Source organism: Marmota flaviventris, chromosome 8 (genome assembly GCF_047511675.1).
Source record: "Marmota flaviventris isolate mMarFla1 chromosome 8, mMarFla1.hap1, whole genome shotgun sequence".
Taxonomy (NCBI): domain Eukaryota; kingdom Metazoa; phylum Chordata; class Mammalia; order Rodentia; family Sciuridae; genus Marmota; species Marmota flaviventris.
Window position 1 is genome coordinate 53,314,008 of NC_092505.1, and position 15,660 is coordinate 53,329,667.

The 15,660-nt window shown below is 39.7% G+C and overlaps 1 protein-coding gene across 2 annotated transcripts in view; it reads right to left on the reverse strand.

The window, feature by feature from the left end:
- Window positions 1–7,516: 7,516 nt before the first annotated feature.
- Window positions 7,517–15,660, reverse strand: part of Rubcn (rubicon autophagy regulator) — a 53,654-nt gene continuing 45,510 nt past the window's right edge. For both annotated transcript variants that reach the window (XM_027936023.2, XM_071615231.1), the window contains 6 exons: window positions 14,617–14,681; window positions 12,897–13,135; window positions 12,195–12,256; window positions 11,631–11,784; window positions 10,464–10,557; window positions 7,517–10,227 (listed from right to left, as the gene is read on the reverse strand). In XM_027936023.2, coding sequence (XP_027791824.1) covers window positions 10,049–10,227; window positions 10,464–10,557; window positions 11,631–11,784; window positions 12,195–12,256; window positions 12,897–13,135; window positions 14,617–14,681 — 793 coding nt within the window. In that variant the 3' untranslated portion in view covers window positions 7,517–10,048. The remainder of the gene's footprint in view (window positions 10,228–10,463; window positions 10,558–11,630; window positions 11,785–12,194; window positions 12,257–12,896; window positions 13,136–14,616; window positions 14,682–15,660) is intronic.

The following is a 15,660-nucleotide window of genomic DNA, read 5'->3' on the forward strand; positions in this document are numbered from 1 at the left end:
AGAACTCAGACTATCTTTGTAAGCTTATTGCAGATCTAAAGTTATTCCAAAATAAGAAGTTTACATACTAGAAAGTATATCTATGCCATAATTAAAATATGTAAAAATATGACTGGAAAAATATATAAAAGAAGTAAAGAAAATATATAGAAATAATTGTGGTTCTGAAATGATGGAATTATGGAGTGATTTTGTTTTTCCTTCTTAACTGCTTACTGAAATATCAGAAAACCAGTCAATTACTTAAAGAGTTAATTTTGGAGGCTTGTTTTATTTTAAAAAAGAAAGTCTTCCCTTGAAATACAGAGGGAATATGGAAAAGTGTATTTGACTCTGGCACGGGGCTTTTCTCATGTGGTCTTATTTGCTGTGTTCCCTGCAAGAATGGAATAAATGAATGAATTGCCAGATGGCTGTTTGAATGTCAGGGATTGCCTGTTCCAGTTGGAGGTAGGTGGAGAGATGAAATAACCATTATTCTAAACTAAGCTCCAAACTTTATTCAGATTTTACCAGTTTTCCCACTAATGTCCTTTTCCTGTTCCCAGGGTCCCATCACCCTAGTCTCTTCTGGTCTGTGAGAATGTCTCAGTCTTTCCTTGTTTCTCATGACCTTGACAGTTTATTAATCTAGTATTTTGTAGAAAGATCCTCAAGTTGGGTTTGTCTTATGCCTTTCTCATGTTTAGACTGGGGAAGGGGACAGGTAATGGGTTTCCTAGAGGCTAGGTGAAATTTTTCCTTGAGAAATAATATATATATATAATAATATATTTCCTATTTATTTATTTATTTGATATAGCATAGACTCATCTGTATTTGACATATACTTTTCCTGCATTTTTTTCATTTAACATTATGTTACAAGATTTCCCCCATGATCTTTATAACCATCTTTCCCTCCCTTAGCGTTCCATTTTTATTGTTTTGCAGCAGAATGCCCAACATAAAACTAATTGCAAATATAAAGAAGAACAAGTGCTTAAGTACAAATGAAGACATGATTCTTGTCTTTTAAATAAACAGTTAAACAGAACTGGGAGTTCAATAAATGTCTGGATTCTAGCCCTGAGTGGAGGTGCCTCACCCACACTAATGTCATGAGTCTCACTCCCACCCTCAATAATCAATACATGGAGTCAGGGTGCCAATAACTAAACATGATCACAATGAGCTCCTTTTCAAAAGCCTTCCCCAGTCCTCTACAGATAAGATTTGGCTAGGACAAAAATAACCAGAATTTCTTGAATGTCAATAGTCATAATAGTTAAGTATTCTACATAATTCTTTTGGCTCCCTGATAACCCTGATTTTCACGGTTGCATGTGTTTTCAATTATTAACTTTTTATTCTTATAATGATGCAGTAAACATTTCTTGAAACAATGTTCTATATATATTATATTATATTATATTATTATTATGTTCACAGCCCTGGCATAGTGTCCAGCACACAGAAATATCAACAGATGTTTATGTGGGATGGGTGGGTAGATAGATGGGTGAATGAATGAATGGATAGATGCTGGGCTGCAACTGTAGCTCAATGGTATTTTTTCTTTTTGAACAGAATTTTCATTCTTGGCCTATGAAGAGATAAAATCTGAATTAAATGTAGGGAACAGAAGCTTGAGAATTTTCTGGAAATCAAGCATTGGCTTCCCATGAACCACATCTGTTAAACAATAAACAAAGTGGGCTACTTTCCTATCTGGTTGGAAAACACTTGAACATTTATTTGATCAGTTTGAGCAGTCTCTCACAGGACTTTATCATTCTCCTCTCAACTTAAATTGTAGACATGAAGTTTTTAAGTCCCTAGAGTGCTCATAGGGTGTATATGTGTCATCATATCTCCTGGTTTAGTGCCTGGCAAGGAAAAAAACTGGAAGATTAATAATAAAGGAAGTAAAGAATGAAGAATGCATGTTCCCTGATAAAGACTGTTAGAACTGCTACAGAAACTGCTACAGATGAAGTAGCTGAGGAAGGAGGAGATGGGAAAGGAGAACACATTCATCAAGATAGGAGGAAGTAACTCGGGAGGTTGAGGCAGGAGGATCACAAGTTCAAAGCCAGCCTCAGCAACTTAGCAAAGGCCTGTCTCAAAATAAAATATAAATTAAAGGGCTGGGGAAGTGGCTCAGTGGTTGAGTGCCCCTGGGTTCAATTCCTGATACCAAGATAGATAGATAGATAGATAGATAGATAGATGATAGATAGATTTGGGAAAGGAACTATTGCAGTGACAAAAAGAAAAAGAAATAAAAGAGCTGAGATCCCAGCAGCGTGGGAGGCTGAGGCAGGAGGATCACAAGTTCAAAGCTAGCTTCAGAAATTTAGTGAGGTTATAAGCAACCTAGTGAGACACTGTCTCTAAATAAAATACAAAAAGAGGGATAGGGTTGCAACTCAGTATTTAAGTGATCCTGAGTTTAATCCCTGTAAAAAAAAAAAAAAAAAAAAAGCTGAGAGCAGAGGAACTTAAAAGGAAAGCCAAGCCAAGAACCATCCTGCTGTCCTTCTCTCACAATGTGTTTCAAATCATTCTTGTTTCCATTGCAAGGAAGGGAGGGAAATACATTATAAGAACAGAATGTTTCTAAGTGTTTCTCTCCTTTTTCTCCAGGAATAGTCAAGCCTATCCCTAGAGAAACATGATCACCAGGTGAGCCTACATGGATCTGAGTGGAGGCACCCACTGACTTTGTCTACTACAGTCTCCCATGGATCCCTGATTTGGGGGAAAACAGCTGGGATGCATTGAAGGACAGATAATGCAATCAGAGGAAAGATTCCAAGGTCAGTCTACATCATATTTATCTCAAAATGTGGGTGAATGTTCTTCTCTTCAGGCCCTTTTGTGGGAAGAAGGCAGATGAGCTAGTAGTAACACAGTAAATGAAAATTATTACATATATCCCTATGTCTAAGAGGAAAATTGAGAAAATCATTTGACTCTAAGACTTCAGTGACTACACAGGAGAGGAAGGCAGCAGGGAGAGCAAGCTGTGCCTGTTGGGAGCTTCATTCTGCCTAAGATCTCAATATGGGTTCTTCTGGCTGAATTGGAAAGGGCTTGTGCTGGGTCTTTGGAAGACTCCCTGAGTTTTTGCAGAAGAAAGTCTGCTGAGGACAGTTGCTTGACAGTGGTTAGTCAGGGTTATTGCTGCAGGTTTATTTCTTGTTAGGAAGGGCACTTGCATGGCCACTTCATCTCATTTCTTCACTTGTTTCCAACTGGAACAAAGAGTTTCTTATTCATTTGTTTGTTCCATTTATTTGCTTGTTTGTTGTTTTACTAGGGAAGATAATGAATACCGAGGTCACATTCGAAGTGCTCTAACAGGAAGTTTGAACAGAGTGCCCAGGGCATTGAAGATGTGCAGAATAGCATGCGGTCATGGAAAGGTGACATACAGTTAAGTCTTTTTATTTATTTATTTTTAAATTTTGATACTGGGGGCTGAACCCAGGGGTGCTTTACCACTGAGCTACATCCCCAGCCCTTTCTAATTTTTTTATTTTGAGATGGGGTCTCACTAAGTTACTGAGGGCCTTGTTAAGTTGCTAAGGCTGCCTTCAAATTTGCAATCCTCCTGCTTTGACCTCCCAAGTTGCTGGTATTAAAGTTCTGTACCACTGTGCTCAGCTCTGAGTTAACGCTTAAATGAGGAAAAATCAAAGTGTACTTGGAAAAATGTCAAAAGTTTGGGAAATAACAGATGAGGTGAGGCAGAGTGTGACCATATATTGAAGGTTGATTGGTGAGTTTTAGGTGCGTGAACATGACCCCTACAGTGACACTTGCTTTCTTCATCACTGTTCCATTCTCCTTATTCCACTATGGAGGGCAATTTGGTGATGTCAGAACTACAAATGCACATACTTTTTATGCTAACTTTTCTACTTTGGAGAATTTGTCCTACAAAAAGTATTTGCAGCTGTGTGAAATAACTTATAAAGTTCTCCATTGCAACATTGTTTGTATCAGTAAAAGACTGGAAACATTTGCAGTGTTTCTGGTCAAATTCCTAGGTCTTTGATCTACTTTGAGTTGATTTTTGTGCAGGGAGAGAGATAAGAGTCTAGTCTCTTCTATATATGGCTATTTAGTTTTCCCCAACACAATTTTTTGGTTTGTTTTGGGACCAGAGATTGAACCCAGAGACTTTTTATTGCTGAGCCGCATCTCTAGCCCTTTTTATTTTTTGAGACAGTTGCTGAGGCTGGTCTTGAACTTGTGATCCTCTCCCTCAGCACGGTGAGTCTGGGATTATAGGTGTGTACCACCACTGGCCAGCACCATTTCTTATGGTTTATGTTTTTGGCACCTTTGTCAGGATCAGATGATTACATCTATGTGCATTTGTCTCTGTGTCTTCTGTTACATTGGTCTTCATGTCTACTTTGATGCCTATACCATGCTGTTTTTGTTTCTATAGCTCTGTAGTATAATTTGAGATCCGGTTTTGTGATACCTCTGGCATCAGTATTGCTTTGGCCATTCTAGATCTTCTACTCTTCCACACAAATTTTGGGACTTTTTTTTTTTCTATTTCTGTAAAGAATGTCTTTTGTATTTCAACTATAATTCACTTTTGGTGATATGGCCATTTTGACAATATTAATCTGCCTATCAGAGACCATGGGAGGTCTTTCCATCTTGTGAAGTCTTCTTCAATTTCTTTCATTTTCAGTTTTCATTTTTGAATGGAATTGTTTCAAGGAAGACCAGTAAAGTAGAGGAAGGGAAGGCAGAGAAGGAAAAAGATAGCACTGGGAATTGAAATTTGTTTATATACATTTATAAATATGTCAAAAGGCACCCCACTATTATGTATAACTATAATGCACTAATAAAAAAAATAAGTTGCAAAGGAATGTCCATCAATGGGTTCCTGTTAAACAAATTAAGGTGCATTCATACAATGGAAAAAATGCAACTATAAAAAATGAATAAGGAAACTTCATGTAGATTTGGAAGGTTCTCTTAGATACATGGTTAAAAGAAAAATAGCAAGGTACAAAAATGTATAGTTTTCCAATTTTTAAAGAAAGATGACAAATAAGAAATGTGTATGTGTGTGTGTGTGTGTGTGTGTGCGCGCGCGCGCAAGGAAACTCTGGAAGAGTTAAAAAAAAAATGTAGTAATGAGCTGGGGTTGTGGCTCAGAGGTAGAGAGCTTGCCCACTATGTGTGAGGCACTGGGTTCAATCCTCAGCCCAACATAAAATAAAAAATAAAGATATTTTTGTCTACCTATAACTAAAATGTTTTTTTTTTTAAAAAAAAATAGTAAGAATGGCTATGAAAAGGGGGGAGGCAAAAACTGCATACAGGGGCTACAGAAATGGGAGGGAGACTTTTCACTGTATACCTTTTTGTGGGTATTTAAGCACACAGATGTATTAACAAATTAAAATATTGAATGAGAGAAAGTCTCTTTCATTCCTTTTTTCCTCTGCAGATCTCATTTCTGCTTATCACTTCATCAGAATGTTCTTTAAGAAGAGATATGTGGTTGCAGGGCTTCTGGCAGTTAAGGGAGAAACACACAAGTCTTCCTTATGCCTATTTGTAAAGAGATGCATTGTTGGCATCTAGTTTGAATTTTTTTTTTTTTTTTTTACCAGTGTGGTGTTTTGATGTACATGTATACTTGTGAAATGTTTAAAGTATGCTAGTTGATGTATTCATTACTAGTTTGAATTTCTTTTTTATTTGTTCTAGATAGTAGAATGTATTTTGACATATTATACATACATGGAATATAACTTCTCATTCTTCTGGTTGTACATGATGTAGAATTATATTGGTCATGTAACCAACCATATATGCACATAGGATAGTAATGTCTGATTCATTCTACTATCTTTTCTAATCCCATTTTCCCTCCCTTCCCTTCATTCCCCTTTTTCTAATCCAAAGTACTTCTTTTCTTCCCTAACCATCCCTCGCCATACCCCCCATCCCACCTTCCCCCCCAATCTGCTTTTACTCTTTACTCTGCAAAGAAGATGCTGACATTTTAATTATATCAATCACTCCTCTGAACAAATTCTTCAGTGGCTTTCCAATTATTTTAGCTTGAGGTGCTACAACAAAATACCATTAGCTGGGTGGATTAAACAACAAACATCTGTTTCTCACATTTCTGAAGGTTGGGAGTTAGAGATCAGAGTGCCAGCAGAATTAAGTTCTTGGTGAGGACTCCCTCTTTCTACAGAAATCTGTCTTCTTTCTGTGTCCTCACATGATGGAGAGGGAGCTATCTACCTGTCTGGATTCTATAGGGGAACTAATTCTATCTTGAGGGCTCTACCCCCTTAAACTAATTGCTTCTCAAAGGCTCCACCTCCAGATACCATCACATCAGGATAAGGGTTTCAGCACGAATTTGGGGGCACACAAACATCAGCCTACTGTACCAATGTTCTCAAAATAAAATCCAAAATTGTTAATATGTCCCTCTTGCCCAGACTCCTCTTATATTAGGACAAGCACATGGCTAGTCCCTGTCTAAAGCCCTTTCTCTCTACTCCTAAACCTCACTGGTACTTGGGTGAAGTATCACTTTCTTAGGGGCTTTACCTATCTCAAGTCTGAATTAGGTTCCCTTGTCATTATTTTTTAAAAACAGAATCTTTAGCCAGCCATGGTGGTACATACCTGTAATCCCAGTGCCTCAGGAGGCTAAGGCAGGAGGATCTTGAGTTCAAAGCCAACCTTAGCAACTTAGCAAGGTCCTAAGCAACTGAGCAAGAACCTGTCTCTAAATAAAATATGAAAAAGGGCTGTATTTAAAAATAAAATGTGGGAAAGGGACTGTAGCTCTGTGGAAAAGTGCCACAGGTTCAATCCCTGGTACCAAAAAACAAAAACAAAAACAAGAATCTTCTCTCTTCCTTTGTAGTTTTTAGTAGAGCTTATATTGTTGTCCCTTCAGTATCTGTGGGGAATTGGTTCTAGGGTCCCCTCCCCCACCAGGGATATCCAAATCCATAGATACTCAAATAACCTTATACAAAATGGTACAGAATTTGGTATGGTACACACATTCTTCTGAGTATTTTAAATTCTCTCTAAATCATTTAAAATACCCACCACAATGTAAATGCTGTGTAAATAAAGAGTGTTTTAAATTTTGTATTTTTTATTGTAATTTCTTCCCAAATATTTTTGATCCAAAGTTGTTTGAATCTGTGGACACACAGAGGACCAATTATACATACAAGACTTTCAAGTTTCTTATGAGTGGGGACTATCTCCATTTAAATACCTGTGATGGCCCCAGAGATTAGCACAGAGACTGGCATGTAGGAGGTACCCAAATATATGACGAATGTATGGCTAGGAAGAAATTGGCATGATCTGAGATAACTGAGATTTGAGAAGAGAATCTGAATTTGTGTGGTTGTGGTGGAAAAGGAGCAAGACAGATGTAGTATTGGTGGAAAAAACGCAAGACACTCAATACCTTTTCCTAATAGTCAAGACAGGCAAACAAAAGGAAGAATTTTATTTCCTTAGTTTATTAAAGATGACAATGAACTGTTAGGCTGTGTGACAACTATAGCAAGTAGATATCAATCCAGTTCAAAACATGAGTTGTACACTCACAGAACATCTCTATTTAGATTTTTGCTCCTTTTAATTCAACAAAAGCTCTAAAACTTTGGCAAAGAAAGTTAGTAATGGCCTCATTTAAGTGACAAATGTTTGCCTTCTGCACTTTCTTGAATCTTGTCCCCACCTTGTAAGTAAACATTCCCCCCCCCTTTATGTACAGAAAAGAATACTTTTCCCCCTCCTGCTTTATTTAGAAGAAGCTCTCTTAAGTGCATTCAGAAGATTCTCCCCACATCAGCAGGAGCTTCTCAGATACTGTTAAGTTGCAAAGTGCTTTCAAAACATCCTATCCTCTGCCCTCTCTCAAATAAATAAATGAGTATTTGGACAGTTATGATAGCATAGTGTCCAAGCCACCAAAACACACAATGTAAAGGGATGGGGCCAGGGAGGTAGAGAAAAACAGTGAAAACTCAGGAGCATGTCAGATTGTTGGATTCAGCTTTGATCCTATGTTGATATGAAAAAAGCAGGACAGACAATAAGAGAGTCTCTCTCTCCTCCAGTGTAGTGACTTGGAGCAAGGAGCTGGATTTGAAACTTAAACCAAAACTGGAAGTAGAGCTCATCATACTTAACAAATCTCTCAGCCTAAATCTGGGGCCTAATCCTTAGTGAGACTTCAATTATGTGGGGTCATTCCCAAAGTTCCTGGAAGTTCTAGTCCTTCAAAGCTTGGCTTTCAGAGCTTCACCATGAACTCAAAGAACAGCATCAGGGTCTCTAGCCTGACGTAGCCCTCTGAGCCCAAGTTTGAGGAAGAGGAATCAACACTGTGGGCCAATTCCCACATGTTCCCTCTTGTTCTGGTAGAGCCTCAGCTTTGGCTATTACCTTAACACCCCTTTCACTTCTTTGTGAGACTCCTTGGTACTTTTAGCTCAGGCACTTATTGGCTTCCACCAACCTTGTGCAACTTGCTGTTTGGTTTCCTGGGGAAGTACCCAAGCCACTTGTTTTCCACTAGCAACCAACCATGGGAAAACAGGTATACAGGAAGAAGTCGGTCCCAGAACAAAAATGCTGTGGGCTTTAGTTCACAGAGCTGCCAGCCCTCAGAAAAGCAACCCTGACCAGTGTTTTACATTGAGGTTAGGAACTATAGCAACTTATAGCTCGAACCTATACCCTGTCCCATCTAAGACCTTTTCCTGTCAAAATACACATTAAAGTGGGGAGTGGGAGTATGTTAAAATTATAATATGAAAAGGATGACTGAACTAATGAATATCATCAGGCTAGATAGAGTTAAGTACATAATCGGCAGAAAGGTTCTTGTTATTCCAAGAACACAGGAACATTCACATTCACATCCACAAATTGTCAAGTTCTCTAATACTACCAATGGGGGAATGTTTAACCCCAACTCTGAGAAAAGAAAATAAGGCAAGAGATCAGTTACCACAGAGGGTCCCAGCCCTGTTGCAGGAAGGGGACAGAGAATGAAGTTGGGCTTTATTCAGAACTACAATGACCACTAAACAGGACAGAGCAGCAAGGAACCCACTAGTAAGATGGTGGGTGGGGTTTCTGTCCTCACTTAGGATGGCATCAGGGACTTGCCTGAGCTTGAAATATCATACCTACACTCATTTTGAGTTAGGTTAATTAAGGAGACCTGACCACTTAAGAGGAGGCCAACAGCTCCTCTAAATAAATACATGCTCCTTCTGTAACAGAGCCTCATTTATGCTTGTGGTGTAGGCTACAAATTAGATTGGCCTAAGCCTCAGTTCTGTTCTTTGCTTTAGCCCAGCAGAGTAGATAAAGAAATTTAGCTTGTGACATCATCTATGCTCAGAATATTTCAAACAGGAAAATGATGGCTGCTTCCTTGAGGTCTCTAAGGATTCTGGGAAGGTAATGATCTGTTCTTTGGCTCCCAGAGTACCCAATCAAACTGGAGAGAATGTCCATTCTCTGCTGCTTCTCTAGGACACAGTCTGATCCTATTGCAGGACTGGGAGAGAGAAAACTTATCCCCTTGTTTCAGCAGCAAAGAAGAAGAGTTGGTTGAGAAAGGCCTGGTTCGAAGCTCCAGTACAAAAACAAAGTAAAAGTGGAAATCAGATGCATCTACAACCAATCCCATCCTAGTGAAGAAGGCCATGGATGTCAGAAGAATTGGTTTTCACTGTCCATTCCCCTGACAAGAGGCACTAGAAGCTCTAAAGACCCGCATGTCAGTTCTGATGGAAATACCTGGTCAAATTATCTGTCACAAGAGACTGGACCCATCAACCTAACAAAGGTTGATGACACATGGACGTCAGACAAGTTATTAAAATAAAAAAAAAAAAAACAATGATAATGAATTTTTTAAAAAGCCCCAACTGGGGAAAGTCCTCATAACAGTGGCTCAGTTCTGCATTATATGTGATCCCAGGCCCTAGACAGAGGGCTTAAAGTGCTTTCTTCATGTGGTCTCCAGGACAGTGGCTTCTAGAGCCAAGGCTTCAGTGGGTTCCTCTTCATAGTCTGACATGTAGGACTCCAGGCTCTGCTTGGCCAGCAACTCCCGCCGCGCCTGTAGCCGCTCACACCGGGGACAGCTTCCAGACTTGAAACAAGCTTTATGATAACATGCTTTACACTCTGTTCAAGTTGAAAAGGTGAGAGAGAGAAAAAATAAATTTCTATTATTTTACTTGCTTCAGGCTGGAAGCAAGTCATTGCTGCAGCCCCTTCCCACTACCAGGGCTAAGAGTTCTGGTGGTGAAATATAGGAGTTGCTGAATCAAACCACACTCTTGCTAATGGAGATGGCTCAAAGGAAAGAGATTAACCTTGTGTTGAGTCTTTCTTGCCCCACTCCTAGCACCAGCCCTTACCTTCACAGGTCCGACATTTATGGAGCTCAAAAGGAAAGATGATATCCTCCTCATTCTGACAGAACTCACAGATAAAGCCCTTGGCTTGGCAGAGCTGAGGAAGAAAGAGATAGATAGCAGAATAAGGGAATGGCACAGGGGAATTCTAAGGAGAGGACAGGCAAAGCATAAATAAAACTGAGTGGCGTAAGGGATTCTATTTCCTACAGAGGAGAGATTGGGGCTGGATTTAGCATGAGAGCCAAACTTGAGCCAGCACTAGACTGTAACAGACAAAACTTTAAGGTGGAGAGAAGAGAGGCACAGACTTGAGACACTCCTACCACTAGAGTGTCTCTCAATGGAGAGAGAAAGAGGAGGAAGGAATGGTGCTATCATGAACTTCCTAAAATCAGTATTACAGTCTGGCTAATGATTTTATTTTGAAATAGGAATACTGTCAATTAAGATAAAATGTGAAGACATGGATGTTTCCCAAAAATAATACCCAGTCTCAGGTCAATTTGGAGTGAAGTAAGTCCAATACCCCCAGAGACACAGGAGTCTCTACATATATCCCATTTTGAGCTCTCATTCTGGGACTGCCACAGGAACATAAAGTGGGGAGAGTCCAAGATGGGAAGATCTAAAAATGGAGTTTCTGAATTTCTGGCATGTTGAGTATAGGATGAACAATAATAACTCATACTTGTAGAATACTTAAAATTTATAAAATGGTGTCATATAAATCATTTCATCAATCTTCAAAAATACTAAGAGGAAAAGATAATACATATAATTCACTGCAGAGATTTAAAAAATGAGGCTTACCTCAAAGAGAGCAAAATCATTTCTTTTGGTTACAGTATTGAAAATAAAAAAGCCAAGACTCAGAATTCTTCTTCAGATTCTAATCCAGAGTTTTTTTCCCACTTATAACAATTCTTTAGTGAGGACTGCTCTTAGCTACCCAGGAGCTGCCAGAACCAATTTCTCTTCTAATCTAAGTTCTACACAGTTGGATGACTGCAGTTTACTAATCTAAAGAACAGCAATCCTTTTCAGTTTCTCTCAGAGTGTCCTCAGCCATCCCAACTTTCTGAAGCCAATCAGGAAGAACCTGGGCCCACCTGCTCCTTGTGTCCTAAAGCAAGGTCTCAGCTGCATGCTAGAGTAAGACTTTCTCACCATGCATCGCTCTACATGGGCAGTCCCTGCCCTGGTGAGCTCGGCAAGCCGGGGCCCCAGCTCCCCTTTCCTGGTTGTGGTCAGGTCACTCAGGGAATATAGGTGGAGATCCTCTGTCAGGTGGCCTGGGACTGTGTCAAAGGAATCCAGAAGCCTACAGGGAAAGTTGGGGGGGGGTAGCGAATGAACATTTTATATGTCACATTGTACAGAAAAATCCCTATTCAAAGGGGAGAAAGAAAAGCTAATGAAAGTGGGCAACATTCTTCCAGTGTTCCAGGCCACCTAGCCTTCCCACACCAACAGGTATCTGGATGACAGAAGTGACTTATTTATAAACTCCTGCAGAATAGTCCATACCAACTTGCAAAGAGTGGTGGCCACATATTCCCCACTCCAGAGAAATTATAGACACAGCTACTGCTGTGGCTTCTTGTATATCATTTCTGGACATGTCTGCAAAATTCCCCTATTTTTCTTCTTCACATAAGAATCAACTACTAGGACACATCCCTGTCAAATAAATTAACTCATTGGGAGGACTGGCCTCCACACAAGACTTACTCTTTGGCCAGTCGGCATGTCTTAAACATGTTCTTCATGTGATACAGCTGGACCCGCAGCAGCTGGAAACAAAGACGTTTTGGTGGGGAAGTGTGGAGAAGAGGAGAGAATTGGCTGTTAGAAAGAGCAGTATCTTTAAACCCTGGAGTTCTGGAAGCTTTAGATGTAGCAGCCAGAGTCAGACTGTATTCTCTTAACAACTTGTTTCAAAGTGATCTCTAGTCAGAGAAGGCCTCTCTGCCAGGTCAATCTGCCCAATCACAAACACTGTTGGCAGCAACTGAGAACTCTGGAATTCATATTTCCCCACCCTATTTTCTATTCAGTAGTATTTTCAGTGGAGAGAGAAATTCTACTTTTGCCACCCAGCGTTATCTATAGCTTCAGAGCTGCCACTGCCAGAGTTAAGGCTTTGACTAGACATGGAGCTGGGAAATAGGAAGAGATTGAGAAAGTACTAGAGGGCTAGGGATATAGCTCAGTGGTAGAGCCCTTGCCTGGCAAGTATAAGGCCCTGGGTTTGATCCCCAGCACCGACTCCCCTGCCCCCAAAAAAGTACACAGAGCATGAATGATAAAATGGCTACAGCTCTGACATTATGAAAAGGAGTATGGTGATCCTGGGAAACCCTACATGAAGAGAAAAAGGGGATATAGGGAGAAGGGTAAGAATCTATGGTGTGATCTTTTCAAGAGTCTTACTCGGACTTGATTGAGCAGCTTGACCTTCCTATAGAGAGTGCTGTTAATGTCCTGCACATTGAAGAGAGGATCGTTCCATATCTTAATGAGCAGGTCCTTAGAGAAATTGCTGATGTAGTACTTGCTGAAATCCCACTTGCGCAGAATCCGGCTAGGGATAACCATCTGAGCATTCTCATGACAGCACTGACAGAAGTACTTTCCCAAGTACTCACAGTACCGCAGCCGTTTGATATAATCTGCAAAATTCAGAAAGTCAAAGAGCCAGATGTGTCTACAAGCTGATAAGGCAGCTCTGCTGATCCTTCAAAGGGCAGAAATAGATGAGCAGTTGCCTCTAGCCACCTCTATAAAAACTCCCCAAAGCTGTGAGAAACCCACAAGTGAGGCCTGTGGTCCCTATCCTAGAAGTCACTGAGAAAACAGTCTGCCAGAACTGATAAGACCCAACCTCCAAGAATCTAGCTGAAACTAAAATTTTCTCCAGTATACAGCCTGGTAATATACTCTCAGGGATAATTTTTTTTCTTTTTTTTTATTGGTGCATTGTAGCTGTACATGGTGGTGGAATTTGTTGTTACATATTTGTACATGCACAAAATATAACAATATAATTTGGCCAATATCACTTTCCAGTACTTCCCCACTTCCTCCCCTTCTCCCATTCCCTGGTCCCTTTACTATAGTCTACTGATCTTCTTTTAATTTTCATGAGATCCACCCACTCCTCACTTTTCCTTTTTCATCTTTAGCATTCACATGTGAGAGAAAACATACGACCCTTGACCTTCTGAATTTGACTTATTTCACTTAACATAATATTTTCAAGTTCATCCATTTTCCTGAAAATGACATATCATTTATCTTTATGGCTGAATAAAACTCCATTGTGTATATCTACCACATTTTCTTTATCCATTCATCTGTTGATGGTCATTTAGGCTGGTTCCATAGTTTGGCTATTGTGAATTGTGCTGCCATAAACATGGGTATACTTGTATCACTATAGTATGATGATTTTAATTCTTTATGATAAATACTGAGGAATGGTATAGCTGGGTCATATGGTGGTTTCATTTCCTTTTGAGGAGCCTCCATACTGATTTCATAAGGAGTGAACTAATTTATGGTCTCACCAACAGTGAAAAAGTGTTCATTTTTCTCCACATCCTCTCCAGCATATATTATTGTTTGTATTCTTGCTGACTACCATTCTGATTGGTATGAGCTGATATCTCAGTGTACAGTTTTGATTTGCCTTTCCCTAATTGCTAATGATGTTGAAAATTTTTTATTTATTTGTTGACCATTTGTGTTTCTTTAGAAAATTATTTCTTTAATTAATTTGCCCAATTATTCATTGAGGTTTTTTTTGGTGTGAAGTTTTTTGATTTCTCTATATATTCTAGATATTAATCCTCTGTCAGAAGAGTAGTTAACAAAGATTTTCTCCCATTCTGTAGGTTCTCTCTTCACATTCTTAATTGCTTCCTTTGCTACGCAGAAGCTTTTTAATTTGCTGCCATCCCATTTATTAACTCCCAGAGATGATTTCCCTCTGATTGCGGTATTCTTTCCTATTTCCCCCCACTTTAGGCCCTTTTTTCTCTCTCCCCAATTTGCCCATTACCACCTCTTACTACCTCTGACTGGCTCCCTCTCTCCTAGATGTGAGAGAGGGTGAAGCCTCTGGAGGCAGTATGCACTAGAAGAAACTCACCAGGGTCAGTCCGGATGCCACATCCGGCACAGCGGTAATTCTGCTTGGCCACAGCAATCTTCCTCCTAAGGAAAGGCAAAGGAGATTGGCAGATAGCTGCTGCACAAGACAGAGGTCTTGTTAAGTATAGGAAGAGAGGAGAATTCATCTGTTTTTTAAAAGCTGGATAAAATGAACCTATTGGGAAAACTAATTCAAACTGAGGCTAGTAGGATTTAGGTCTCAATGACTCTTCCCAATAATGAAGTACACTGTCTATACAAATATAAGGGTAAGAAATAGTAAAGGGGAAAAGAACAGTAAGAGAGAAGCATCTGAGCTTCTTAAAAAGAGAATAAAAAACAGCTCACAATACTCTTGGGAGGATGGCAACAGGTTGGGAATTCTAAAGAATAAAGGCCTCATTTCCAGTTAGATCTGGAAGACAGTAGCTGCTTGAGGATTCTGAAGAATCCTGAGAATTACTCTTGTTTTGGTGTCGGCAATTGAGCCCAGGGGCATTTAACCATTGAGCTACATCCATCACTTTTTATTTTTTTGAGATAGGGGTCTCACCAAGTTGCTCAGAGCCTTGCTAAATTGCTGAGCTGGCTTTGAACTTTGCAACCCTCCTGCCTCAGCCTCCTGAGCCACTGGGATTACAGGCATGCACCACACACCCAGCTGGATAACTTTTTTTTTTTTTTTTTTTGGTACCAGGGATTGAACCCAGGGGTGCTTAACCACTAAGCCACATTCCCAGCCCTTTATTTGTACTTTATTTTGAGACAGAGTCTTGATAAGTTGCTTAGGGCCTCACTAAGTTGCTAAGGCTGGCTTTGAACTTGTGATCCTCCTGCCTCAGCTTCCCCATGTATTACTTTCAATTCTTTTTAAAAAATATTTTTAGTTATAGATAGACACAATACTTTTATTTTATTTTTTAATGTGGTGCTGAGAATCGAACCCAGTGCCTTACACGTGCTACTGTAAGGCACGTGTAAGTGAGCTACAATCCCAGCCCTACTATTAATTCTTAAAAGTAAGGATTTAAGGACAAAAATG